Raw genomic sequence first — 27,955 nt, forward strand, 5'->3', positions numbered from 1 at the left:
AGTACATAGGCAGATAAAGGTGAAGTATTATGTCAAGATTAAGGTGTGTGTGTGTGTGAGTAATTATGCTTATTAGGGGTAGTTATGCGCATTCTGATTACGTTCCTAATTAAACTGTGCTGTTTAACTACGCCCTTTTAATAGACTGTGCCCAGTTTCACGTCCTGATGATTTTGGGTAATTATCCCTCCTTGTCGTCCTCGTGGGATTCTTTTGGAATTAGGAGGGAATTTCCACCGCTGGTCCTCGCTGATAAAATGCGACCTTGTCCGGGTGTGGACATTGTCTGTCCTTCTGGCGCTAAAATCCAGGAATATGAGTTTTGTCCGCAGTTATCAAAAGGGAATTGATCGATTTGTTTCGGGCCGTGTGACGGCCTTCTCGAGCCTGTTTTGACGTAATTCGGTGAATGTGTTGCCATGGTAATGTTGATCCGATGTTAGGTCTGAGTGCAGCATTACTTGGATTGGTTAAATTAAGACGTACATTTGTCAGCAGTTTGCTGTTAATGGCCCAAATGTTCAGGTGTTGCCGAATGAAGACTCTCTTTGAGGTCTCTCTGTCTCTCTGAGTTCTGTGTGCTAGCAAACACACCCCCTTCCTTCCACTGATGCAAGATTGCTCTGTGCGTTGTTGGTCATGCTGCCACCTGCTGGATTGGAATGGTACCTACCAATACTAGATCTCTGGGCTTCACCAAGTACTGGCCTGGGTGGGCTAGCAGGTGACTTAAACGTACCAACATCAGACGGCAACCTCTCCTCCTACTTATTTCACTGTTTCTGATATATCCCCTCTGAGGACCGACCGAGTCAAGATAATGAAAGCTTGAAACAAGTTATTTGTTCATGATGTGTAACTGCATGAATATCTTTTGGTTATGCAGTGATTAACATCCTGGAATGTTTTATGCATTGATCAGTCTGACATTATCAGGAATTTTAAGTCTCTCTAAGTGTAATTAAAGCCAGTGAGGGGTGTCGACACTCACTGTGCATTGATTAAGTGTATTTTAATGCTTTACAAACTTTGCATTAAATAAGTGCCTTAATGTTCGCATGTGTTCAGTGATGTTTGATACTCAAGATTTCAAACCGGCTCTGTAAAACTCTTTAGAAGGGAAGATGTCGTGATCGTGGGTGGCTTTATTGATAAAAGTGTCCTCAAATGAATGATCTCAAGGTGGTGCATTTCTCTCTCTCTCTCTCTCTCTCTCTCTCTCTCTCTCTCTCTCTCTCCCTCCACCCCCTTCTTTCATTTTCAATTCAATCTCTCACTCCCTCTCTCATTCCACCTCTTATTCCCCCTCTTTGCATTCAGTGTCAATTCTAAAATATGGAAGAGTGATTTACTGTAGTTAGCCAAACCCAGGTTAGACAGTTACCTAGCCACTTTGTTGGTTTGGAACGGATGAACATTTAAAGATCATGATGAGCACAGATTTATATTTTATATGTCACATTTAATGGTAATATTGGAGGAGGGTTTGTTGCTAGCTAGCCTGCGTTAGCATGGCAGTGTTGTGAGGGTTTGAGTAGGTTACAGTAGGGTGTGAGGGTTTGAGTAGGTTACAGTAACCTGTGAGGGTTTGAGTAGGTTACAGTAGGGTGTGAGGGTTTGAGTAGGTTATAGTAGGGTGTGAGGGTTTGAGTAGGTTACAGTAAACCTGTGAGGGTTTGAGTAGGGTACAGTAGCCTGTGAGGGTTTGAGTAGGTTACAGTAACCTGTGAGGGTTTGAATAGGTTACAGTAACCTGTGAGGGTTTGAGTAGGTTACAGTAGGGTGTGAGGGTTTGAGTAGGTTACAGTAGGGTGTGAGGGTTTGAGTAGGGTACAGTAAATCTGTGAGGGTTTGAGTAGGTTACAGTAACGTGTGAGGGTTTGAGTAGGTTACAGTAAATCTGTGAGGGTTTGAGTAGGTTACAGTAACGTGTGAGGGTTTGAGTAGGTTACAGTAACGTGTGAGGGTTTGAGTAGGTTACAGTAGGGTGTGAGTAGGTTACAGTAACCTGTGAGGGTTTGAGTAGGTTACAGTAGGGTGTGAGGATTTGAGTAGGGTACAGTAACCTGTGAGGGTTTGAGTAGGTTACAGTAGGGTGTGAGGGTTTGAGTAGGTTACAGTAACCTGTGAGGGTTTGAGTAGGTTACAGTAGGGTGTGAGGGTTTGAGTAGGTTACAGTAACCTGTGAGGGTTTGAGTAGGTTACAGTAACGTGTGAGGGTTTGAATAGGTTACAGTAACCTGTGAGGGTTTGAGTAGGTTACAGTAACCTGTGAGGGTTTGAGTAGGTTACAGTAGGGTGTGAGGGTTTGAGTAGGTTACAGTAACCTGTGAGGGTTTGAGTAGGTTACAGTAGGGTGTGAGGGTTTGAGTAGGGTACAGTAACCTATGAGGGTTTGAGTAGGTTACAGTAGGGTGTGAGGGTTTTAGTAGGTTACAGTAACCTGTGAGGGTTTGAGTAGGTTACAGTAACGTGTGAGGGTTTGAATAGGTTACAGTAACCTGTGAGGGTTTGAGTAGGTTACAGTAACCTGTGAGGGTTTGAGTAGGTTACAGTAGGGTGTGAGGGTTTGAGTAGGTTACAGTAACCTGTGAGGGTTTGAATAGGTTACAGTAACCTGTGAGGGTTTGAGTAGGTTACAGTAGGGTGTGAGGGTTTGAGTAGGGTACAGTAAATCTGTGAGGGTTTGAGTAGGTTACAGTAACGTGTGAGGGTTTGAGTAGGTTACAGTAAATCTGTGAGGGTTTGAGTAGGTTACAGTAACGTGTGAGGGTTTGAGTAGGTTACAGTAACGTGTGAGGGTTTGAGTAGGTTACAGTAGGGTGTGAGTAGGTTACAGTAACCTGTGAGGGTTTGAGTAGGTTACAGTAGGGTGTGAGGATTTGAGTAGGGTACAGTAACCTGTGAGGGTTTGAGTAGGTTACAGTAGGGTGTGAGGGTTTGAGTAGGTTACAGTAACCTGTGAGGGTTTGAGTAGGTTACAGTAGGGTGTGAGGGTTTGAGTAGGGTACAGTAACCTATGAGGGTTTGAGTAGGTTACAGTAGGGTGTGAGGGTTTTAGTAGGTTACAGTAACCTGTGAGGGTTTGAGTAGGTTACAGTAACGTGTGAGGGTTTGAATAGGTTACAGTAACCTGTGAGGGTTTGAGTAGGTTACAGTAACGTGTGAGGGTTTGAATAGGTTACAGTAACGCGTGAGGGTTTGAGTAGGTTACAGTAACCTGTGAGGGTTTGAGTAGGTTACAGTAACCTGTGAGGGTTTGAATAGGTTACAGTAACGCGTGAGGGTTTGAGTAGGTTACAGTAACCTGTGAGGGTTTGAGTAGGTTACAGTAGGGTGTGAGGGTTTGAATAGGTTACAGTAACCTGTGAGGGTTTGAGTAGGTTACAGTAACGTGTGAGGGTTTTAGTAGGTTACAGTAACGCGTGAGGGTTTGAGTAGGTTACAGTAACCTGTGAGGGTTTGAGTAGGTTACAGTAACGTGTGAGGGTTTGAATAGGTTACAGTAACGCGTGAGGGTTTGAGTAGGTTACAGTAACCTGTGAGGGTTTGAGTAGGTTACAGTAACCTGTGAGGGTTTGAGTAGGTTACAGTAGGGTGTGAGGGTTTGAGTAGGGTACAGTAACCTATGAGGGTTTGAGTAGGTTACAGTAACGTGTGAGGGTTTTAGTAGGTTACAGTAACCTGTGAGGGTTTGAGTAGGTTACAGTAACGTGTGAGGGTTTGAATAGGTTACAGTAACCTGTGAGGGTTTGAGTAGGTTACAGTAACGTGTGAGGGTTTGAATAGGTTACAGTAACGCGTGAGGGTTTGAGTAGGTTACAGTAACCTGTGAGGGTTTGAGTAGGTTACAGTAACGTGTGAGGGTTTGAATAGGTTACAGTAACGCGTGAGGGTTTGAGTAGGTTACAGTAACCTGTGAGGGTTTGAGTAGGTTACAGTAGGGTGTGAGGGTTTGAGTAGGGTACAGTAACGTGTGAGGGTTTGAGTAGGTTACAGTAACCTGTGAGGGTTTGAGTAGGTTACAGTAGGGTGTGAGGGTTTGAGTAGGGTACAGTAACGTGTGAGGGTTTGAGTAGGTTACAGTAAAGTGTGAGGGTTTGAGTAGCATGTGAGGGCTTTTTTTTTTTGGTAGATGGGTGGAATGTCAACGAATTATTTCATAACCGGGTCTTATATTACCAAACACTCTGGTGAACAGGAAAGCCCATTACAGTTGCGAGAATGTTCTGGGGAAGGTTACAGGAAGGTTCTGCACTGCGTTTGTATTGCGTTTGGGTCAGCGGCTAGTTCAAACCCCATCACCGCCAAGTTGCCACTGTTGGTCCCCTGAGCAACACCCTTAACCCTCAGTTGCTCAAGTTGTACTCAGTCATAATTGTTAGTAGCATTGGGTAAAAGTGTCAGCCAACTTATTACATAAATGTAAAAGTGCATCATACACAGAAAAAACCTTTATCAGAAGTGCTGTGAAATGAATGTGTGTGTGTGTATGTCTGAGAGAGAGAAGGAGAATTACAATCTTTTTTAGCTTTTTGTTTTGTTTCTGTGTGGTACTTAGGCACAGGTATAGTGTGTCAGGTTGAAGTTGTGTGCAGTGTCTCCGCAGTAGCAGTGAAACAGCGCTACCACAGGGACTGTAATGAGCTACGACAGGGTTTAGAAACAGCAGCTCTTTAGGGACTCAGTCTGGCGCACAGTTCGCGTCTCCCAGCTGCTGACAGATCTAAACACATTACTAGCTCATATCATAACCTTGCAGGTTTTCATACGTAACCACACTGCAGTACAGTACAAGGTGTTATAAAATCACAGAGCCTTCGGAATCTGCTCATTATTTCTTATTAAGTTTGTGTTTTATGTCTGTTAGGGTGGGGCTAAGTTGGTCTTTGTTGCTTTGTTGCTTCCCTTCACTTCTCTTTCTGTAACTGCTCATTCATCACAACATTAGACTCCAACATAAGGATGAGTTAATGAGTTATCTGTTAACAAGTTAATGTCTGTTATGACTTAACGAGCTCAATAGTTATTTGGGTTTGACGCTGGCTCACAACCACACGACTGTGTCTGTCTACTGTTGTCTTTTCGTCTCTGGCATCTCCTGTGTGTCGCTCTGCCTTCTTTGAGCCTTCTTGTCCTTCTTGTTAATCAGATGTATTTGCACCTCTGCCCTGCTCTGCCTCCCCAGGAGAGCTGTACATCGGTGGTGTGGGCAAGACCATGTATAACAGTCTGCCCAAGCTGATAGCATCCCGTGACGGCTACCAGGGCTGCCTGGCGTCCGTCGACCTGAATGGGAGATTGCCAGACCTGATCGCAGACGCCCTCCACAGAGTGGGCCAGGTGGACCGAGGATGTGATGGTCAGTGACCTTACCAATATGGCTGACATGCACTGCACACTGTTTTATGACTTCACATATGTGGTATAAAAATGGAGCTCATTTAAATAATACATTCCAATTAAGAACTTATTAATTAATCATGAATAAATATAATAAATACCTGACGCTGTCACATAAAGGATTAACCTGTACTGTAGTGCACCAGCAGCAGCATCACAATGTGCAGCACAACTGTCCTGTTTTGGTGTAACTGTGAAGACACTTCCTGCTTGAAAAAGTGTGGTGTAACTACACAAAATATCAATCAAAGTGACGGCACATACAAATTCATGAACGCTATACACTTTCAGAAAACACAAAATGACAACACATGCTAATTCAAACTCCTGCAACTTCAGAAATGCTGGAAATCCAGTCACACACAATGGAAGTGTTGTTTGTTTCCGGGGGACAAAGAAAAGGGATGAACATGAACAACTAGTGATGAGAAATGTATATCTGCCATTCCCACGGTTTTGTCAATGGTATTATGGAACAGAATTAACAACTGCCCTCTGCGTGCTGCACATTCTTGCGTGTGTTGCTACTGTCAGTTGTAAAGAAGGCTGCTAAAACAAAATCCCATTCAACAAACAACCTGACCCTGAACTAGCTACAGAACTACAGTCAGTGTTTAACTATTTTACAATCCAGTTCATCCTAATGAGATACTGTCTAATACAACTCCGTTTCTGTCTATATACCTACATTGAGTGTTATTGATTTCATGCCATATTTTATAGGTATGTAAAAACATAAACTAAACTGGTCACTGTAGCAGACCAGCTAAACTATCATGAAAATGTAGCCCATGCAGTAAAGTCCCTCTGGAGCTAGTTAGCTAACTAGGTGTTAATTCAGAAATGCAGTCGTGTTAAATTGGCTTTTTATCAGTGTTCTTTAAGGCTGCATTCTGTACAACCTAGAAACATTAAATATGTAAGAATGCAGAAGATGAATAGATCGATTCATTCTGTATCAGTCTAACTGATATAACGACATAACAGTGGGAACTGCAGATATAATTATTTTCCATCATCTCTGTGGTTACCGCTGGTCTCACAGGAGTCCACCCCCTGTGAGTGTCCTCCAGAAACACTTCCGCTGTGTTGTGGCTGGATTTGCAACGTTTCTAAAGTTGCAAGCGTTTGTTGAATTTGCACCGTGTTTCTAAAAGCGTACATTTTCATTTAGATGAATTTGCTTTGTGTAATTGCAGCATTTTTTTTAAATGAGCAGCATGATGGGTCTTCAGGGCTGTCGTAGAAAACCCCCAACTGCACAAAACATTTGCTTGGAAAATACTCATCAGAACCCCCCACTAACTGCATGTAAGCAAACATCACTCGAACTTTAATTTGACAGGCTCATCTGGAATGCTCTTTTCTTTAAATGGCATCGATCCACCCTTCCATGGAGAGTTGGATAGTAGGGTTGGCCAGCAATACTAAAGACAGACACAACAATGATTAGTGATCTTTCTTTGTACCTGTAAGCCAGGCTCACTGTTTGTTTGTTTGTTTGTTTGTTTGTTTGTTTGTTTTCTGCTGTGATTTCCCACCAGAGCCGATCTCATTTCGGTTTTACTCCTGCCAAAACAACCTTATTACCTGGACCCAGATGCCCCCAAACACCCGCCCATACAACTCGCATTCTGACATCTCTACTTCACAAAACATTAAAACTCAATCAAGTGTTTAAGCTGATCACGCCAGGCTGTGTTTTCTACAATTTGGCAACATTATTGGATTCTGTATTGCCTGGGTTTGTTTTGACATCTGTGGAGTTGTTCTCCAAATTTAATGGACGACTTACAATTGTGTTGTCAGACTTCATTACCTGGGCATTTTTTTTCCTCTGGAATTGCCTCTGATGGTGCTAGATGACGCCAGCCTGATGATGTGAAAATTAGCAAAGCATAACGGCAGTTGTGTTCTCTGCTCTATCATGAATCCTGCATAGAGTCAAAAGAGTTCGCTGTTTCCATTCTTAAATAGAGAAATGCTGTAAGGGAGAGAGAGATGAGGAAGGTAGATGAAACAGAGAGGGTGTGAAGTGCAGGCCACGGTGTGTAGGGAGCTTATCCCAGCCCGTGGCGGGGCATGGAGTCATTCCCTGGCCTGCTCCTACCACACTCTGGGTCAGAGCGCTGAACTGGGGACTTAGATTCCCTATGTTCAATGTGAAAAGTTCTAATAGGTTTTAAATCTTTCACAATAAAGGAAAAAAGTATTTCTCTCTTGTTCTGTTTCAACATTGTTGTACCAGCTGGTGACCCTTATGTTTATTTATTTGCTTAAATAGTTAGAACATCATGCACACGAACACACACACACACACACACACACACACGCACACACACACACACACACACACATACACACACACACACACACACACATACATACACACACACACACATACGTCATATACACATCATACACATTCACACATCAACACATACAAACATCACACACACACACACACACGTCATACACACATTATACACACATCATACACATTCACATGTCAGCACATACAAACATCACACACACACACACACATACCCACACACACAGGCTCTTCTGAATATATATATCACACACACACACACACACACATCATACACTCATACACACACACACACACACACACACACACACACACACACTGCTCTATATAAAGGGCATTAGAGGAGGACCAGCATGACCTGAACCTTCAAATGTTGCATTTGCTTTAACTGATGTCCTGCTGATGTCCCGCAATGTCTTTAACTGATGTCCTGCAACATCTTGCTGAAGTCTTCAGGTCATCACCTCACTAATGAGTCATCACCGCTTCAGTAGAAGAACAACCAGTCAACTTAAAGCTCTCAGTTTAACACTCAGTCTGTAACAAAGTAAGATGGCTCAGTACAAACGAATCATCACTTACTGATCGATATGTACTTCAGGTTTTAACACTTTTTGTTGTGCTTGTAGGATGATGAATGATAAAACAGTGTTTTGTTTATACCTGTTGCATTCTTCAACAAACACTTGATGCTGGCTGTGATGGAAAGGTGTCAGAACACATAGTGTATGATATGAGGCCCATGGTGACCCCTGTGGCGTGACACCCACAGCTGGGCCACAGAGCAGTGGAGGGAGGTCCCAATGTTGGTCACATGATCAATTTCCCAATGTTGGTCACATAAGCCTTCATACCGTTTTATTAAATGTTTTTCTGGCAAATGCATTAATTCCATCTGTGAAAATTGGGTTAATTTGATCATTTCTAACCTGCTCAGTTAGTAGAACTAAAATTGTACATAATGCTGAATACCCTCCCACTGGTGGAGGGTAGAGTCAGAGTCCAAATCGGAGTCAGAATCAGGTTTTGCTGGCCAAGGATGTTCACACATAAAATAGATTTGTGTTTGTCTCCACAGTTTTTATTTTCTTAATAAATTTTTTTGTTTTGAACATTAAATATCTCACAGCACCCCCACAGTAGGCCCCATGTCAGATGCGTGGAGAGCTGGGAGTCTTCAGCATGCTGGCCAGAGCGCTAACCAGCACTCCTGTGTGTGTGTGTGTGTGTGTGTGTGTGTCTGTGTGTCTGTCTGTGTCTGTGTGTGTCTGTGTGTGTGTCTGTGTGTGTCTGTCTGTGTGTGTGTGTGTGTGTGTGTGTGTGTGTCTGTGTGTGTCTGTCTGTGTGTGTGTGTGTGTGTGTGTGTGTGTGTGTCTGTGTGTGTGTGTGTGTGTGTCTGTGTGTGTGTGTGTGTGTCTGTGTGTGTGTGTGTGTGTGTGTGTGTGTGTCTGTCTGTGTGTGTGTGTGTGTCTGTGTGTGTGTGTATGTGTGTGTGTGTCTGTGTGTGTGTGTGTCTGTGTGTGTGTGTGTGTCTGTGTGTGTCTGTCTGTCTATGTGTGTGTGTGTGTGTGTGTATGTGTGTGTGTCTGTCTGTCTATGTGTGTGTGTGTGTGTGTCTGTCTGTCTGTCTATGTGTGTGTGTGTGTGTGTGTGTGTGTGTAGGACCCAGTACCACCTGCACGGAGGACTCCTGCCATAATCATGGGGTGTGTCTGCAGCAGTGGGAGGGCTTCTCGTGCGACTGCACCATGACGTCCTATGGAGGCTCATACTGCAGCGATCGTGAGTGCACGCTCTACTACTGCTGCTCCTGACGCTGGCAACATCCGCCGATCATACGTAAAGCCCAACGGCACTCGCTTAGGGGTGCTAGCCAGGGTTAAGGGTATTAGTGAGGGTTAGGGGTGCTAGCCAGGGTTAAGGGTATTAGTGAGGGTTAGGGGTGCTAGCCTGGGTTAGGGGTATTAGTGAGGGTTAGGGCTGCTAGCCAGGATTAGGGGTATTAGTGAGGGTTAGGGGTGCCAGCCAGGGTTAGGGGTATTAGTGAGGGTTAGGGGTGTTAGCCTGGGTTAGGGGTATTAGTGAGGGTTAGGGCTGCTAGCCTGGGTTAGGGGTATTAGTGAGGGTTAGGGCTGCTAGCCAGGATTAGGGGTATTAGTGAGAGTTAGGGCTATTAGCCAGGGTTAGGGGTATTAGTGAGGGTTAGGGCTGTTAGCCAGGGTTAGGGGTATTAGTGAGGGTTAGGGGTATTAGTAAGGGTTAGGGCTGTTAGCCAGAGTTAGGGCTGTTAGCCAGGGTTAGGGGTACTAGGTCTGCCTGTCTCCATGGGGCTGTCTCTGTTGGAGTTGTCTCTGTGCTGAACTGTTGCTCAGGGTACCCATTGCTAAGGCAGTGAAGTTTACTTGGCAGGTGCATTTTCCCAGTTTGAGATTTTATCACTGGTATATAAGAGTTTTGGAGGACTTTTTTTTTTTTTTTTTTGGGAATGTGTCTGTATTTAGATGTTGAGTCATCATTGCTGAGAAGTGAGTGATTGTGTTCCCAGTCTCATCACACTACTAGTGGTCTGTGATTAGTGAGGTTCTACTCCCTCCATCACTAGTGGTCAGGTGTTCCCCCGTGCCTCATCAATGTCACACTAAATGTAGAGGAATCCCTGATCCAGGCATGCTGACCTGTGCCATCAGCACTGGAACACAACATTATGTTTGTGTTTTGGCTAATTTGCACAGATCTGCTGCACATCTGTGTTGGTGTTATTGGCTGTCATGCTATGATTTCAGGACAAGCCCTGGCCTGTACTAATCTCTGTTACTAATCCCAGAGCAGCCTGCCAGTGCTACCACTACCGTCGTGAATTAAGAGGGCACAATGATGCCAGGGGCTGGAGGACAGGAGGGAGAGACCGGCCGTGGTGAGGGAGAGAGCGACCGTGGTGAGGGAGAGACCGGCCGTGGTGAGGGAGAGACCGACCACGGTGAGGGAGAGACCGGCCGTGGTGAGGGAGAGAGCGACCACGGTGAGGGAGAGAGCGATCGTGGTGAGGGAGAGACCGGCCGTGGTGAGGGAGAGACCGGCCGTGGTGAGGGAGAGAGCGACCACGGTGAGGGAGAGAGCGACTGTGGTGAGGGAGAGAGCGACCCTGGTGAGGGAGAGACCGGGCGTGGTGAGGGAGAGAGCGACCGTGGTGAGGAAGAGACCAGCCGTGGTGAGGGAGAGAGCGACCGTGGTGAGGGAGAGACCGGCCGTGGTGAGGGAGAGAGCGACCACGGTGAGGGAGAGAGCGACCCCGGTGAGGGAGAGACCGGGCGTGGTGAGGGAGAGAGCGACTGTGGTGAGGGAGAGACCGGCCGTGCTGAGGGAGAGAGCGACTGTGGTGAGGGAGAGAGCGACCACGGTGAGGGAGAGAGTGACTGTGGTGAGGGAGAGAGCAGCCGTGGTGAGGGAGAGACCGACCACGGTGGGGGGGGGTGGGACTCATGAAAGGATGTGAACAGAATAAGAACTAAGAACACTAGTCATGTGTGAAGTGCTCTGAGACATCTGGTAGGGGACACCTGTCCGAGTACCTGGACAGGTGTTAGACCACGAGCTGCTATGGTGAGCTGAGACTGATGGCTCTTGTGGTTTCTACCTGCGGAGTGTGTTGGTGGTTTATTGAAGGAGACAGACGGTGGTGAACAGAAGCGTTTGGTCTCACGCTGGTTCATTTTGCTGAGGTGGTGATAGCAGCGGGCATGTGACACTCACTCCTTCTCCCTTAACTGGCTGATTTATTGTGGTGATTAATTGGTTTTCAGTTTTCTCCCTCCTGGTATTCCAGACATAATCAGGAGATAATTGAAAGCCAGACCACACCCGGGCAGATGCATGCACGCACACACACCTAAACCAGCACACGCAGACACACACCTAAAACAACATGCAAACACACACACATATACAAACCCCATCCACAGTTTTGCATATAAACAGACACACACACACACACACCGATATACAAAGGTAAGTTTCGGTGGCCTTATCTATAAGGTAGGTGAATGTTCTGTTAAGCTGATGGTGGTGATGGTGATGATGGTGGTGATGATGATGATGGTGATGATGATTTACACAATATTGTTCTTCAAGTCTGATTCTGATGAACACACAGCTTTTGTCTCTACTGTTGGTCCGAGCATGCTTGGCTGAGACTGGGGGCACATTGGGGCACGTTCTCGATTCTTTACGTCTTCACTCATTTTGTTCTTCTTCCTCCTCATTCATTCTACCACATTCTCTCAATATTCCAGAATTTTCCCTTTTCTCTTGTGGTGAAAACTTTCCAAGCGTCGTTGACTTGATGTCGTCTCTCCTCCTGGCTCTGGGCTTCCTCTACGTGGTTGTGGTACCATCCTGTACCATCCAGCTTGTACCATCCTGTACCATTCGGACTGTACCGGCCTGTACTATCCTGTACTCCTATAGCTGTCGATCCACTGCAGGTCAGGTGGAAACCAGCTGTTTCTCAGTGGAGAGATGCACCTCAAAAGGTGTACACACGGAGGACAAACTCTGGAGAGAAATGTCTATCTCTACTGAATAGGGTCTGTGTGTACAGTGCTGGCTTACACTGTCCTTGAAAGTTATTGAACGCTCACACACACACACACACACACACACACACAGCCTGTACCATTACAACTTTATTAAATACAAAATCTAAGGTCTAAGGTCTGTCTGAGTTTAAAATTAAACAAGTAGGACATGTAAAACATGACTGCTCACTGCTGACACCATCCTCCTCCAGGTTGAAACTAAGTGAGCTAAAACAGTTAAACGTCTCAGTGTCAGGTATGCTAGACTTCATTTACACTATTAGTTTCGTTTGTGTAGCTGTTTTGTTTCTAGTTTGTGTGTTGTGGGCATGTGGGTGTGTGTGCTGGCTCAGACCTCGACAATCTCCTGGTGAACACAAAAACACACACACACACACACACACACACACACACACAGAATTATTATTCCATGGAAGTTCAGTTTGAACGACGAGTCAATTTGCTTTGAACATGGTGTGCAGCAATAGCTCATCAGCAAGACACACATGCACGCGATTGTGAGCACACACATGTATACACACACACACACAATCACAAGGCATGTGTGTGTAGGCGTGTAAGGACTCACTACAGAAACACAGGATGTGAGTGTTTTCATTCTTCGCTTTATTCATCCATCGTTCCCTCTGAATGTCACATTTGGTCCTGTTCCTCTCTCTGCACGTTAAATCTCATGCTTACCCTTCCTTCATCTTTCTCTTCCCCGAGGTGTCAGGGGAGATGCGGTCAGAGCTGTGTGTGTGTGTGTGTGTGTGTGTGTGTGTGTGTGTGTGTGTTCAAATAAATGGGCAGTTCTGCTGTAGCACTCTCATGCATAACAACACAATCTCTGAAGGTCTACACGTTTCTGTCTGTCTGTCTCCCTCCATTGCAGTGCCTGCCACACTCCTCTTTTTCTCTTCTTTCATTCTTTGTTTCCCACACTCCTCTTGTTCTCTTCTTTCATTCTTTGTTACCCTTCTTTTTTCTTCAGTATCTTCAAATCTCTTTTAATTTTTTTCAGGCAGAGAGCTGCAAACATTATGTGTGTTGAGGGGTGAGTCCTTATTGCTGTGTGTGGTGTGTTGAGGGGTGTATGTGTGTGGTGTGTTGAGGGGTGTATGTGTGTGGTGTGTTGAGGGGTGTATGTGTGTGGTGTGTTGAGGGGTGTATGTGTGTGGTGTGTTGAAGGGTGAGTGTTCTGAATGGTGTTTTTCACTAATAGCGTCAGTTTTGCATCCTGAGCTGATACTGTGATGAATCTTTTACGGGTCTTCAGTGGACCCACAGTGTGGGGGGGGAGAGAGAGAGAGAGAGGAGAGAGAGAGAGAGAGGAGAGAGAGAGAGAGAGGAGAGAGAGAGAGAGAGAGAGAAAGAGGAGAGAGAGAGAGAGAGAGAGAGAGAGAGAGAGAGAGAGAGAGAACTGTCAGCAGGGTAAAAAGTCTGTATTCTGTTCGCACAACATTTAAATAAGGGCTTGCTTCCACCATTTTGTTTGTTGTGTAAGAGAGCAGCTGAAAGCCGTGCTCTTTAGTACTGAGTACTGAAAGCCATGCGCTTTACTAGTGAGTACTGAAAGCTGTACTCTTTAGTACTTTAGCTGTGTACTTTAGTACTGAGTACTGAAAACCATGCACTTTACTAGTGAATACTGAAAGCTGTGCTCTTTAATAGTGAGTTCTGAAAGCCGTGCTCTTTAGTAGTGAGTTCTGAAAGCTGTGCTCTTTAGTACTTTAGCTGTGCTCTTTAGTACTGAGTACCGAAAGCCGTGCACTTTATTAGTGAGTACTGAAAGCTATGCTCTTTAGTACTGAGTACTGAAAGCTGTACTCTTTAGCACTTTAGCCATGCTCTTTAGTACTGAGTACTGAAAGCCATTCACTTTTCTAGTGAGTACTGAAAGCTGTACTCTTTAGTACTTAAGCCATGCGCTTTACTAGTGAGTATTGAAAGCTGTACTCTTTAGTACTTTAGCTGTGCTCTTTAGTACTGAGTACCGAAAGCCATGCACTTTACTAGTGAGTACTGAAAGTTGTGCTCTTTAGTACTGAGAACTGAAAGCTGTACTCTTTAGCACTTTAGCCATGCTCTTTAGTAGTGAGTGCTGAAAGCTGTGCTCTTTAGTACTGAGTTCTGAAAGCCATGCTCTTTAGTAGTGAGTGGTGATGCGCGTGGGTGTTGGGCAGCAGGTCAGGGGCACCAGCTCCCCCTCTCCTAATGATTAAACTGGTTGGTCCTTAAGCGCAACCCGCATTAAGGGGCAATTAATGTTGGAAGTAATTGCTTCTGGTCTACTGAGTCCTCTGGAAGGTGTTATCAGAGCCTTCCAGTTTCTGCTAAAAATACAGACAAGAGAAAGATGGAGAGGGAGAGAAAAAAGGAAGATGGTAAGACAAAGAGAAGAGGTGGAGAAAGAGGTGGAGAAAGAGGTGGAGAAAGAGGTGGAGAAAGAGGTGGAGAAAGAGTGGAAAAGGAGAAATGGAAAGAAAGATGGAGAAAGTAAACAGACTGAATGGAAGGAAAATGAGAAAAGGGGAGGGGTAGAGAAAGAAGGGATGAAAGAAAAAAGGTGGATAGAAAAACAAAAATGGATTGTTGGTGAGAAATAGAAAGTAAAGGAGAGAGAAGGAGAGAGATTAACAAAGACTTTGTTCAGTCAGTTTGACGTGCAGAATGGTTGACTCCAGGTGTCACTCAGGGTCAAAGTTCAGCGCCCCTTATGATGCACTACAGAACACAACTTCAGTGTCCACTGTTAAGCCTTATGAATGTTCTCGTAAACTCAGAAGGGAGTCTACATTTTATTAGAGTGATGAACAATGTTTCAATCTCCTGACCAGATATTTTTACGTGTTTATTTCTCCTCGACTTGTACATTGCAGATTAGATTTAATCCAACAAGAACATGTAGCAAATGCCTTTTCCTCCTTTGGCTGCAGTTATAAACTTCTCCAAACATGCAAATGTGAGATTTAAATTCCCACTGCACTTTTTAAAATCACCACACTCACAAGATCCAAACGTAACTACAAACGTAAGTCATCTTTTTCAACATGATGCTTTTCAGATGGTGATTTCCATAAAGACGTCTCTGAATTTTCCACACAGCTATAAGGCAAACTACCTTATTTTTTGTAATGGACCATAAAGTAAATGTTGGGCAAAATTAGTCAGTTTAATACGTTTGAATACATTTACCTTCATATATTTATTTTTGAAGAGGCTCTTTGTACAAGAGCCTTCATGATGGCAGCAAGGCTGTGGTAGACACAGAGAGAGACAGACAGAGAGAGTGTTTGAGAAGAGGCCCTTTGTACATAAGCTTCCATGATGGCAGCAGGACCTTGGTGAAGGGGATTGAGTTCTCCATCTGGAGTCACTCCTGTCCTTCAGTGCACTGAAGAAGATCGATTTAACCTCCTCCAGCTGACAAGTCCAGCTGCCACGGCTGTCCGTCAGCACCGCTGGGGGGTGGGGCGGTTTGGGTCTCTGCACCGACAACCAGCACTCGTGACTCAGTTCCTCTGTTCCCTTCTGACCCATCCCTGAGTCTCCTCTGCAGGGCTGGTGGAGGTCACTCCATCGCTGGAGTGCACAATCCCCCTGAGAGGTCATAGACCTGCCAGGGTACTCAGATCACAGGGAACAACCTTGCAACTTTCCCCTTTAACAAATTTTGGATCAGAACTGAAAGCACAATTAATGCTATCAAAGGCCCTTTGCTGGCCCAGTGCAGTGAGCCCCATGTTAAATCCTGCCGTTCCTGCATGGGCAGCAAAGCATCTCTTTCAAAGTAGATTGTCAAAAATAGAGTAACCTGGATCACAAAGATTAGTAACTGGGATTGTTGTGAGAGGCTTTTTCAGCTGATTTGCCAGTGCTTTGGAAACAAATTACAGTCCACACCAAGAAGTGACACTGGACACCAGAGATAAAATAAACAACTGAGATGTCCTGTCTTGGACAGAGGGTGACCACTGTCCACCAGTGTCCAGGTAGGAGAAGATTAGGACCTGTGAGGAGACAGGGAGCTGTGAGGAGACAGGGAGCTGTGTGGAGACAGGGAGCTGTGAGGAGACTAGGACCTGTGAGGAGACAGGGAGCTGTGAGGAGACAGGGAGCTGTGAGGAGACAGGGAGCTGTGTGGAGACAGGGAGCTGTGAGGAGACAGGGAGCTGTGTGGAGACAGGGAGCTGTGTGGAGACAGGGAGCTGTGAGGAGACAGGGAGCTGTGAGGAGACAGGGAGCTGTGTGGAGACAGGGAGCTGTGAGGAGACAGGGAGCTGTGTGGAGACAGGGAGCTGTGTGGAGACAGGGAGCTGTGAGGAGACAGGGAGCTGTGAGGAGACAGGGACCTGTGTGGAGACAGGGAGCTGTGAGGAGACAGGGAGCTGTGAGGAGACAGGGAGCTGTGTGAGAGAGGAGATGCCACAGGCTGAGACAGCAGCACACAAGCAGCTACATCCGCACTTGGTCCAGTATTACGGAGTAAATTATAGTGTTGATGGTTTAAAATATTGGCTTCAAACATCCCATTAGAAGCAGCTTCTCTCTCTCTCTCTCTCTCTCTCTCTCTCTCTCTCCCTCTCTCTCTCCCTCTCTCTCCCTCTTTCTCTCTCTCTCTCTCCCTCTCTCTCTCTCTCTCTCTCTCTCCCTCTCTCTCTCCCTCTCTCTCTCTCTCTCTAGCTCTCTCTCCATTACTCACACTCTCTATTACTCTCCCTCCCTTCTATTACTCTCTCTCTCCCTATATTACTCTCCTTTGCTTTCCATTCCTTCTCTTTTCTTTCTCTTACTTTCCTCTGATGAGAGAGAGAGAGGAGAGAGAGAGAGGGAGAGAGGGAGAGGGAGAGACCGACCTTTCCTATGTAGCTTGTACAGAGATGGGTGAGGTGAGGTAGTGCACACAGCGTCTGGTCTTCAAAAGCCTGACATGAAGCACAGTCAGTATCTGATACATACACACAAACACAGGCAAATTAACAGCGACACACACACACACACACACACACACACACACACACACACACACACACACACACACACACACAACACACACACACACACACACACACAAGTGAATTCAGATATCTAAAAGTACTGGGGGTTCAAACAGCAGGAGGTCAAAACACAGACAGTGCATCAGGCAGCCTGTAATGAAAAGGCTCTGTTGTGCGTGTGTGTGTGTGTATTTTACTGAACTTACAGTAAGGCTCTCACTCACTTAGATTTATCAGGATGATGGTGTGTTTTTGTGAATCAAACCCATGACCCAGGTGATGAGTGCCAGTAGTGAGATAAAGAGAGGCAGAGAGAGAGAATGTGTTTCACATCCATTCCCTCATTAATCTCCCTGAAGGTATACTGTCAGTTTAAAGTGATAAAATCCCATTGCTCAGAATGTGTCAATACAGAGACATAACAGCCCTCTGAACAGTAACGCTAAGAGGAGACACTGAATGTAGTAGTGATCTGTGACATCTATGCTCCAGCCATCCATCCATTTATCCATATATGTGTCTGTTGTAGAGGTCGTAAACATTGCAGTGAAGTACTCCAGATTTCCAGGGAAGCTCTTTGATTTGTGGGTGATGAGTAAGAACTAAAGGATTTCTCGTGGTCTTATTTTATTTAGATTTGTTTACAGGTCCATGCGTTTGACCTGTTCAGAGAGTGAACACAATGACCTATAAACAGTCTACTGTTAAGACCACAAGAATTCCTTTGATGCTGACTTATCATCCTACAAATAAAACACTGTCTAATATTATACTTCAACTCTAAAGAATCCTCCAGGATGATGAAAGATCCTCCACTAATCTACAGACCAGACAAAACAAAGATATGCTCATCAGCAGTGAGATAAATGTCCACTAAGATAATAACTGTGGTGCTGTAGCCTACAACTGCACTAAATGTGTTTAGTGGAAATTTATTAACATAGCCACTAAAATAACTAGCAAAGAAAGATCCATTTTTATCACCCAGTCCTCCTCATGCTTTACTGCAGGAGTCACCTATTGTGTTTCTTGCGAGAGCTGTAATGAGCTTTACGTTGGAGAAACCAAGAGAAGGCTCGCTAATCAGTGTGTTGAACACCTTCAGACCATCAGAGTTAAGGATTTGTCGTTTCCAGTGCTGAGGCATTTTCATACTAATGGACAATGAATTAATGACCTATCTGTTTGCACTGAAAGATGTTGCTATGGCAGTAATTAAGTTTGGAAACTTAAAGAAAAATAACTGATCAAAAATAACCCCATGGAATTGATGTTATAGTTTAAACATCTACTTTTCCTAATATAAACTATAACTTCACAAGCATCTCTGTCTGGATCTCGGTCTGAAACGTCCTGTTTCTTTGGAAACCTTGTGTATGTAGTTCCTAAATCCCCAATCAGCTAGTTTTAAAGTTCTTCATTCAAGTAGTAAATAGAGTCAGACTTCAGAATTAGTAGAAGAGAACAGCTGGTCCTGTCCTTTACTGCAGGTTAACGTTATCAAGCATTATTGAGGCACCTCCAGAGAACATCTAACAATCACAGAAAGAACCCACATTTTTATGCATTGGTCAGATGTGATTATGTATTCACCCCTCCGTTTTGTATACTAGTGTTTGCATTCGCCACCATTACATGCAAACCTACATTAGTCAACATATGTAAACTGATATTCAACACCCACACCAGTTGGATCCCAATACCACTACAGTCCAAGAGAAGACTTCATTTTTTAAAAATGACTTCATCTTCGAGAAGATTGTTTTTCTATACAGCCCTGAGCCTGGTGGAGAGATGATATATCTTACACTGAGGTCTGCTGAAGCCTACCCAGAATCCTTTGCAGAAGCCTGTAGAGAACCCTGCTCTGTACACAGATAATTTAATCAGGATGCATAATCTCTGTGATCTTTTGTTTTATGTTATTAATATTTCTAATTCAGTGTTCAAAATTCAGTGTAATTCAAAACCTTTTTTTTCTGTAAACACTCCTTTCATTACCTCAGGTACTTCACTACAGTGTTGACTACCTCTCAGAGAGGGTTTTTGCTCTATTTACTTACATGCCCATCTTACCTACAACCAGCTGTGGAAACAGGTGTGTGTGTGTGACTCCAAATTATAACTACAAATGTGTCTGAAAGAGCAAATTTTGTTGTATATCCCAACACAAGTCATGAGAATGTGTGTAAAGAGCTTTGTGAAGTTGCTTAATGCTGATATAGCCTGCTCTGTCTGAGCTTTATCGCTCTGCTAACCTGGTTTATAGATTAACCCAGTAACGGTACACAGCAGATTGGATCCTTTACAGGGAACTGGTGTCAGTAATCTATATACCTACAGCTGGGCCCTCACTTTGGTTATTGAGTACTTAGCATTACACAATGTCAGTGCTTTTCTAAATAGCCGAATGTCACATGAGTTTAAGGTAACAGGATTTATTCACAAAGTACAAGCCAATTAGTTACACATTACAACTGGTTAGATATTGTAATGATGCAATACTGATGTAATGAGGCCATGCACAGGCAGATGCAGTAAGAGGCAGAATCAGAGTCCCACACTTTCTTACCCAGGAAGACTGAAACCCTGCAGAGACCTGATGTAGCATAAACTCAGCAGCTATCACACACATACACTACCCTCTCCAGATCTGCACTACCTTCTCCAAATCTATGTTACCTTCTCTAGGTCTGCACTACCTTCTCTAGATCTACTCTACCTTCTCTAAATCTACACTACCTTCTCCAGCTCTACACTACCTTCTCTAAATCTACACTACCTTCTCCAGATCTACACTACCTTCTCCAGCTCTACACTACCTTCTCTAGATCTACACTACCTTCCCTAGATCTACACTAACTTCTCCAAATCTACATTACCTTCCCTAGATCTACACTACCTTCTCCAAATCTACGTTACCTTCTCTAGATCTACACTACCTTCTACAAATCTACATTACCTTCTCTAGATCTACACTACCTTTTCCAGATCTAACAGGACAAGAGAGATGCCTCTGCTCCTAGATGTACTCCAGTTACCTACACACTACTAGATGTACTCCAGTTACCTACACACTCCTAGATGTACTCCAGTTACCTACACACTACTAGATGTACAAGAGTTACCTACACACTCCTAAATGTACTCCAGTTACCTACACACTACTAGATGTACACCAGTTACCTACACACTCCTAAATGTACTCCAGTTACCTACACACTCCTAAATGTACTCTAGTTACCTACACACTACTAGATGTACACCAGTTACCTACACACTACTAGATGTACTCCAGTTACCTACACATTCCTAGATGTACTCCAGTTACCTACACACTACTAGATGTACACCAGTTACCTACACACTCCTAGATGTACTCCAGTTACCTACACACTCCTAGATGTACTCCAGTTACCTACACACTCCTAGATGTACACCAGTTACCTACACACTCCTAGATGTACTCCAGTTACCTACACACTACTAGATGTACTCCAGTTACCTACACATTCCTAGATGTACACCAGTTACCTACACACTACTAGATGTACACCAGTTACCTACACACTCCTAGATGTACACCAGTTACCTACACATTCCTAGATGTACTCCAGTTACCTACACATTCCTAGATGTACACCAGTTACTTACACACTCCTAAATGTACTCCAGTTACTTACACACTACTAGATATACTCCAGTTACCTACACACTACTAGATGTACTCCAGTTACCTACACATTCCTAGATGTACTCCAGTTACCTACACACTCCTAGATGTACACCAGTTACCTACACACTCCTAAATGTACTCCAGTTACCTACACACTACTAGATGTACACCAGTTACCTACACACTCCTAAATGTACTCCAGTTACCTACACACTCCTAAATGTACTCTAGTTACCTACACACTACTAGATGTACACCAGTTACCTACACACTACTAGATGTACTCCAGTTACCTACACATTCCTAGATGTACTCCAGTTACCTACACACTACTAGATGTACACCAGTTACCTACACACTCCTAGATGTACTCCAGTTACCTACACACTCCTAGATGTACTCCAGTTACCTACACAATCCTAGATGTACACCAGTTACCTACACACTCCTAGATGTACTCCAGTTACCTACACACTACTAGATGTACTCCAGTTACCTACACATTCCTAGATGTACACCAGTTACCTACACACTACTAGATGTACACCAGTTACCTACACACTCCTAGATGTACACCAGTTACCTACACATTCCTAGATGTACTCCAGTTACCTACACATTCCTAGATGTACACCAGTTACTTACACACTCCTAAATGTACTCCAGTTACTTACACACTACTAGATATACTCCAGTTACCTACACACTACTAGATGTACTCCAGTTACCTACACATTCCTAGATGTACTCCAGTTACCTACACACTCCTAGATGTACACCAGTTACCTACACACTCCTAAATGTACTCCAGTTACCTACACACTACTAGATGTACACCAGTTACCTACACACTCCTAAATGTACTCCAGTTACCTACACACTCCTAAATGTACTCTAGTTACCTACACACTACTAGATGTACACCAGTTACCTACACACTACTAGATGTACTCCAGTTACCTACACATTCCTAGATGTACTCCAGTTACCTACACACTACTAGATGTACACCAGTTACCTACACACTCCTAGATGTACTCCAGTTACCTACACACTACTAGATGTACTCCAGTTACCTACACACTCCTAGATGTACTCCAGTTACCTACACACTCCTAGATGTACACCAGTTACCTACACACTCCTAGATGTACTCCAGTTACCTACACACTACTAGATGTACTCATTACCTACACACTACTAGATGTACACCAGTTACTTACACACTACTAGATGTACACCAGTTACCTACACACTCCTAAATGTACTCCAGTTACCTACACACTCCTAAATGTACTCCAGTTACCTACACACTACTAGATGTACACCAGTTACCTACACACTACTAGATGTACTCCAGTTACCTACACACTACTAGATGTACACCAGTTACTTACACACTACTAGATGTACTCCAGTTACCTACACACTCCTAGATGTACTCCAATTACCTACACACTACTAGATGTACTCCAGTTACCTACACACTCCTAGATGTACTCCAGTTACCTACACACTACTAGATGTACTCGTTACCTACACTACTAGATGTACACCAGTTACTTACACACTACTAGATGTACTCCAGTTACCTACACACTCCTAGATGTACACCAGTTACCTACACACTACTAGATGTACTCCAGTTACCTACACACTACTAGATGTACACCAGTTACTTACACACTACTAGATGTACTCCAGTTACCTACACACTCCTAGATGTACTCCAATTACCTACACACTACTAGATGTACTCCAGTTACTTACACACTCCTAGATGTACTCCAGTTACTTACACACTACTAGATGTACTCCAATTACCTACACACTACTAGATGTACTCCAGTTACTTACACACTACTAGATGTACTCCAATTACCTACACACTACTAGATGTACTCCAGTTACTTACACACTACTAGATGTACTCCAGTCACCTACACACTACTAGATGTACTCCAGTTACCAACACACTCCTAGATGTACTCCAGTTACCTACACACTACTAGATGTACTCGTTACCTACACACTACTAGATGTACTCCAGTTACCTACACACTACTAGATGTACACCAGTTACCTACACACTACTAGATGTACACCAGTTACCTACACACTACTAGATGTACACCAGTTACTTACACACTACTAGATGTACACCAGTTACTTACACACTACTAGATGTACTCCAGTTACCTACACACTACTAGATGTACACCAGTTACTTACACACTACTAGATGTACTCCAGTTACCTACACACTACTAGATGTACTCCAGTTACTTACACACTACTAGATGTACTCCAGTTACCTACACACTACTAGATGTACACCAGTTACTTACACACTACTAGATGTACTCCAGTTACCTACACACTCATAGATGTACTCCAGTTACCTACACACTACTAGATGTACTCCAGTTATTATAAATGTATTAAATAAGAGCAACTGTAGTCCTTTTTTTTCACTGAAATCAGCTGTTATTTTCTTTATTTTCTGTTGTTTTTTATTACTAGTAAATACTAATAACAAAAGAAAGTTATTTTCTTTAATTCTGTTCTTTTTTGGATTAGAAGCGAATGTTATATACAGTTGTCCTCTCCATGAATATGCAACACCCTGTAGCCAATCGCGGGTTTCACAAACTACACTGCTGTGTAGTAACAGCAGTCATCAGTCTGAAATTCTCAGTCAATCCACCTTTTGCAGAGAGAAAAATGGCCTCGTTGAATTTCAGAGGCACATACTGCAAATAGCAACGAACCGACAGGCTTCTGAAAGACTCAGCACTAAACTTCAGTGTCCTAAGGATTTCCACACAAGAATTTATTGACATGACTGAATCCAGCTCTCTTCTCGGACACATCGCTGAAGGAGTTTGATAGACTGTACATGAACCAAAAGATATAAGATCCTATGCAATGCAGCAGATTTAGAGAGCGCTTGTATCCTGTACGTAGAGAAGTCTTGACTTATAGCTGCATGTTTGTAACGGTTCAACTCTGCCCATACCATGTGCTCCCCAGAGATCAGCTCTGACATCTTCCTATTAATTGGATTGTGCTAGTGAGGCGTTTCCCCCACGACCTGGGAAAGCGGCCGAGAAGCTGAAGGTCTGAGTTCATTTGCACGCTTGGTGCTGTCGATGGATTAAGAAAAAAGACACAAGGCTTAGCAGGCTAGTATTAAATGAATACCAAAATATATTCTCTTTCTAATTTATTATCTATTCTCTCCTCCTCTCTTTAAGAAAGATGCACAGTTAAATTGCAAAGCAACCGGTTTGTCCATTTTATTTGAAGTTAAAGCCATAACTCTTGCATTTGGAGAATTATACAACCATCTATGGTTTTGTGAATAGTAACTTTATTACCACTCCTCTCCTCTCTTCCCATCTCTCAGAGCAGGTAGTAAAAAGATATTTGATAGTTACGTTACACATAGTGATGGTTACACACAGTGACAGTTACACATAGTGAGGGTTACACACAGTGACAGTTATACATAGTGAGGGTTACACACAGTGACAGTTACACATAGTGAGGGTTACACACAGTGACAGTTATACATAGTGAGGGTTACACAAAGGGACAGTTACACATAGTGAGGGTTACACACAGTGATGGTTACACACAGTGACAGTTACACATAGTGATAGTTACACACAGTGAGTTATACATAGTGAGGGTTACACCCAGTGACAGTTACACATAGTGAGGGTTATGCACAGTCACAGTTACACATAGTGAGGGTTACACCTAGTGACAGTTACACATAGTGAGGGTTATGCACAGTCACAGTTACACATAGTGAGGGTTACACCCAGTGACAGTTACACATAGTGAGGGTTATGCACAGTGACAGTTACACATAGTGAGGGTTACGCAAAGTGACAGTTACACATAGTGAGGGTTACACAGAGTGACAGTTACACATAGTGGGGTTACACAAAGGGACAGTTACACATAGTGAGGGTTACACACAGTGATGGTTACACACAGTGACAGTTACACATAGTGATAGTTACACACAGTGAGTTATACATAGTGAGGGTTACACCCAGTGACAGTTACACATAGTGAGGGTTATGCACAGTCACAGTTACACATAGTGAGGGTTACACCTAGTGACAGTTACACATAGTGAGGGTTATGCACAGTCACAGTTACACATAGTGAGGGTTACACCCAGTGACAGTTACACATAGTGAGGGTTATGCACAGTGACAGTTACACATAGTGAGGGTTACGCAAAGTGACAGTTACACATAGTGAGGGTTACACAGAGTGACAGTTACACATAGTGGGGTTACACAAAGGGACAGTTACACATAGTGATGGTTACACACAGTGACGGTTACACACAGTGACAGTTACACATAGTGATAGTTATACATAGTGAGGGTTACACCCAGTGACAGTTACACATAGTGATGATTACACACAGTGACAGTTACACATAGTGAGGGTTACACAGAGTGACAGTTACACATAGTGAGGGTTACACCCAGTGACAGTTACACATAGTGAGGGTTACACAGAGTGACAGTTACACATAGTGAGGGTTATGCACAGTGACAGTTACACATAGTGATAGTTACACACAGTAAGTTATACATAGTGAGGGTTACACCCAGTGACAATTAAATATAGTGAGGGTTACACCCAGTGACAGTTACACATAGTGAGGGTTATGCACAGTCACAGTTACAGATAGTGAGGGTTACACCCAGTGACAGTTACACATAGTGAGGGTTATGCACAGTGACAGTTACACATAGTGAGGGTTACGCAAAGTGACAGTTACACATAGTGAGGGTTACACAGAATGACAGTTACATAGTGAGGGTTATGCACAGTGACAGTTACACATAGTGAGGGTTACACAAAGTGACAGTTACACATAGTGATGATTACACACAGTGACAGTTACACATAGTGAGGGTTACACAGAGTGACAGTTACACAAAGTGAGGGTTATACCCAGTGACAGTTACACATAGTGAGGGTTACACAGAGTGACAGTTACATAGTGAGGGTTAGACAAAGTGACAGTTACACATAATGAGGGTTACACAAAGTGACAGTTACACATAGTGAGGGTTATGCACAGTGACAGTTACACATAGTGGGATTACACAAAGTGACAGTTACACATAGTGGGGTTACACACAGTGACAGTTACACATAGTGATAGTTATACATAGTGAGGGTTACACAAAGTGACAGTTACACATAGTGATGATTACACACAGTGACAGTTACACATAGTGAGGGTTACACAGAGTGACAGTTACACATAGTGAGGGTTATACCCAGTGACAGTTACACATAGTGAGGGTTACACAGAGTGACAGTTACATAGTGAGGGTTAGACAAAGTGACAGTTACACATAATGAGGGTTACACAAAGTGACAGTTACACATAGTGAGGGTTATGCACAGTGACAGTTACACATAGTGGGATTACACAAAGTGACAGTTACACATAGTGGGGTTACACACAGTGACAGTTACACATAGTGATAGTTATACATAGTGAGGGTTACACAAAGTGACAGTTACACATAGTGATGATTACACACAGTGACAGTTACACATAGTGAGGGTTACACAGAGTGACAGTTATACATAGTGAGGGTTATACCCAGTGACAGTTACACATAGTGAGGGTTACACAGAGTGACAGTTACATAGTGAGGGTTAGACAAAGTGACAGTTACACATAATGAGGGTTACACAAAGTGACAGTTACACATAGTGAGGGTTATGCACAGTGACAGTTAAAACAAACATAACTATTATAATGACCATGAAGGCTGGGTGAGATGATGGCTGTATATTTTTCAGATATATGTATCTGAACATTCACACATAAGTCATTACATGTCTTATAGTTGTGTCCACACATGTCATGGCTGCCTCTCATGTTTCTGTAATCTTTCCTGTATGATATGACCAAATATTTACCATCATGTCACTATGCCTGGGACTTCTTTACCTGGGACTCCCTTTACCTGGGACTCCTTTACCTGGGACTTCCTTTATCTGGGACTTCCTTTAACTGGGACTTCCTTTAACTGGGACTCCCTTTACCTGGGACTCCTTTACCTGGGACTCCCTTTACCTGGGACTCCTTTACTTGGGACTCTCTTTACCTGGGTCTCCCTTTACCTGGGACTCCCTTTACCTGGGTCTCCCTTTACCTGGGACTCCCTTTACCTGGGTCTCCCTTTACCTGGGACTCCCTTTACCTGGGTCTCCCTTTACCTGGGACTCCTTTACCTGGGACTCCCTTTACCTGGGACTTCTTTTAACTGGGACTCCCTTTACCTGGGTCTCCTTTACTTGGGACTTCTTTTACCTGGGACTCCCTTTACCTGGAACTCCTTTACCTGGGTCTACTTTACCTGGGACTTCTTTTAACTGGGACTCCCTTTACCTGGGCATTTGCAGCTCATTTTAGAGTAGTTAACGTAAAACTGCAGTCCATGTAAAATTAGACACCATGGATATGGAATATTTCAACACCAACATGGAGCTGCTGTAGCATCAAGTTTGCAATGACATTTGTGATCCAGTTCTTTACTATGCATGAATGGTCACATGTAATGACTGTGATGTCATATCCTGTGAATAGAGTGATAAAGCAGGTCCTTTTTCCAGCAGTAGAATGGTAGGAGTGAGTGTCTGTGTAGTTTTCCCCATGGCTGGTCTCTACACTAGCAATAAGTGCTCATTTATGCAGGGTGTTGTGGGTGTGCAGGGCTGCAGTTTTACCAAATGCAACTCATGATATTAGAAAAAATAAATAAATAAAAAATTGTATTTGGAAAAGAGTGCCAATACTGAGATTTCCTTGTCGTTTACTGAGAGCTAGGTGTGTGTGTGTGTGTGTGTGTGTGTGTGTGTGAGGGGACGACTTATGTGTGTAGGAGCAAGAGAAAGTGGTAGAGAGAAAGAG

The 27,955-nt window shown here is 43.7% G+C and overlaps 1 protein-coding gene across 12 annotated transcripts in view; it reads left to right on the plus strand.

Annotated features, from left to right (window-relative positions):
* nrxn2b (neurexin 2b) overlaps positions 1–27,955 on the plus strand; it is a 582,744-nt gene that overhangs the window by 349,381 nt on the left and 205,408 nt on the right. For all 12 annotated transcript variants that reach the window (XM_035530023.2, XM_081714812.1, XM_081714813.1 and 9 more), the window contains 2 exons: positions 5,189–5,362; positions 9,398–9,517. In XM_035530023.2, the coding sequence (XP_035385916.2) occupies positions 5,189–5,362; positions 9,398–9,517 (294 nt within the window). The remainder of the gene's footprint in view (positions 1–5,188; positions 5,363–9,397; positions 9,518–27,955) is intronic.

Source organism: Electrophorus electricus, chromosome 5 (assembly GCF_041902795.1).
Source record: "Electrophorus electricus isolate QZ-2024a chromosome 5, ASM4190279v1, whole genome shotgun sequence".
Taxonomy (NCBI): Eukaryota; Metazoa; Chordata; class Actinopteri; order Gymnotiformes; family Gymnotidae; genus Electrophorus; species Electrophorus electricus.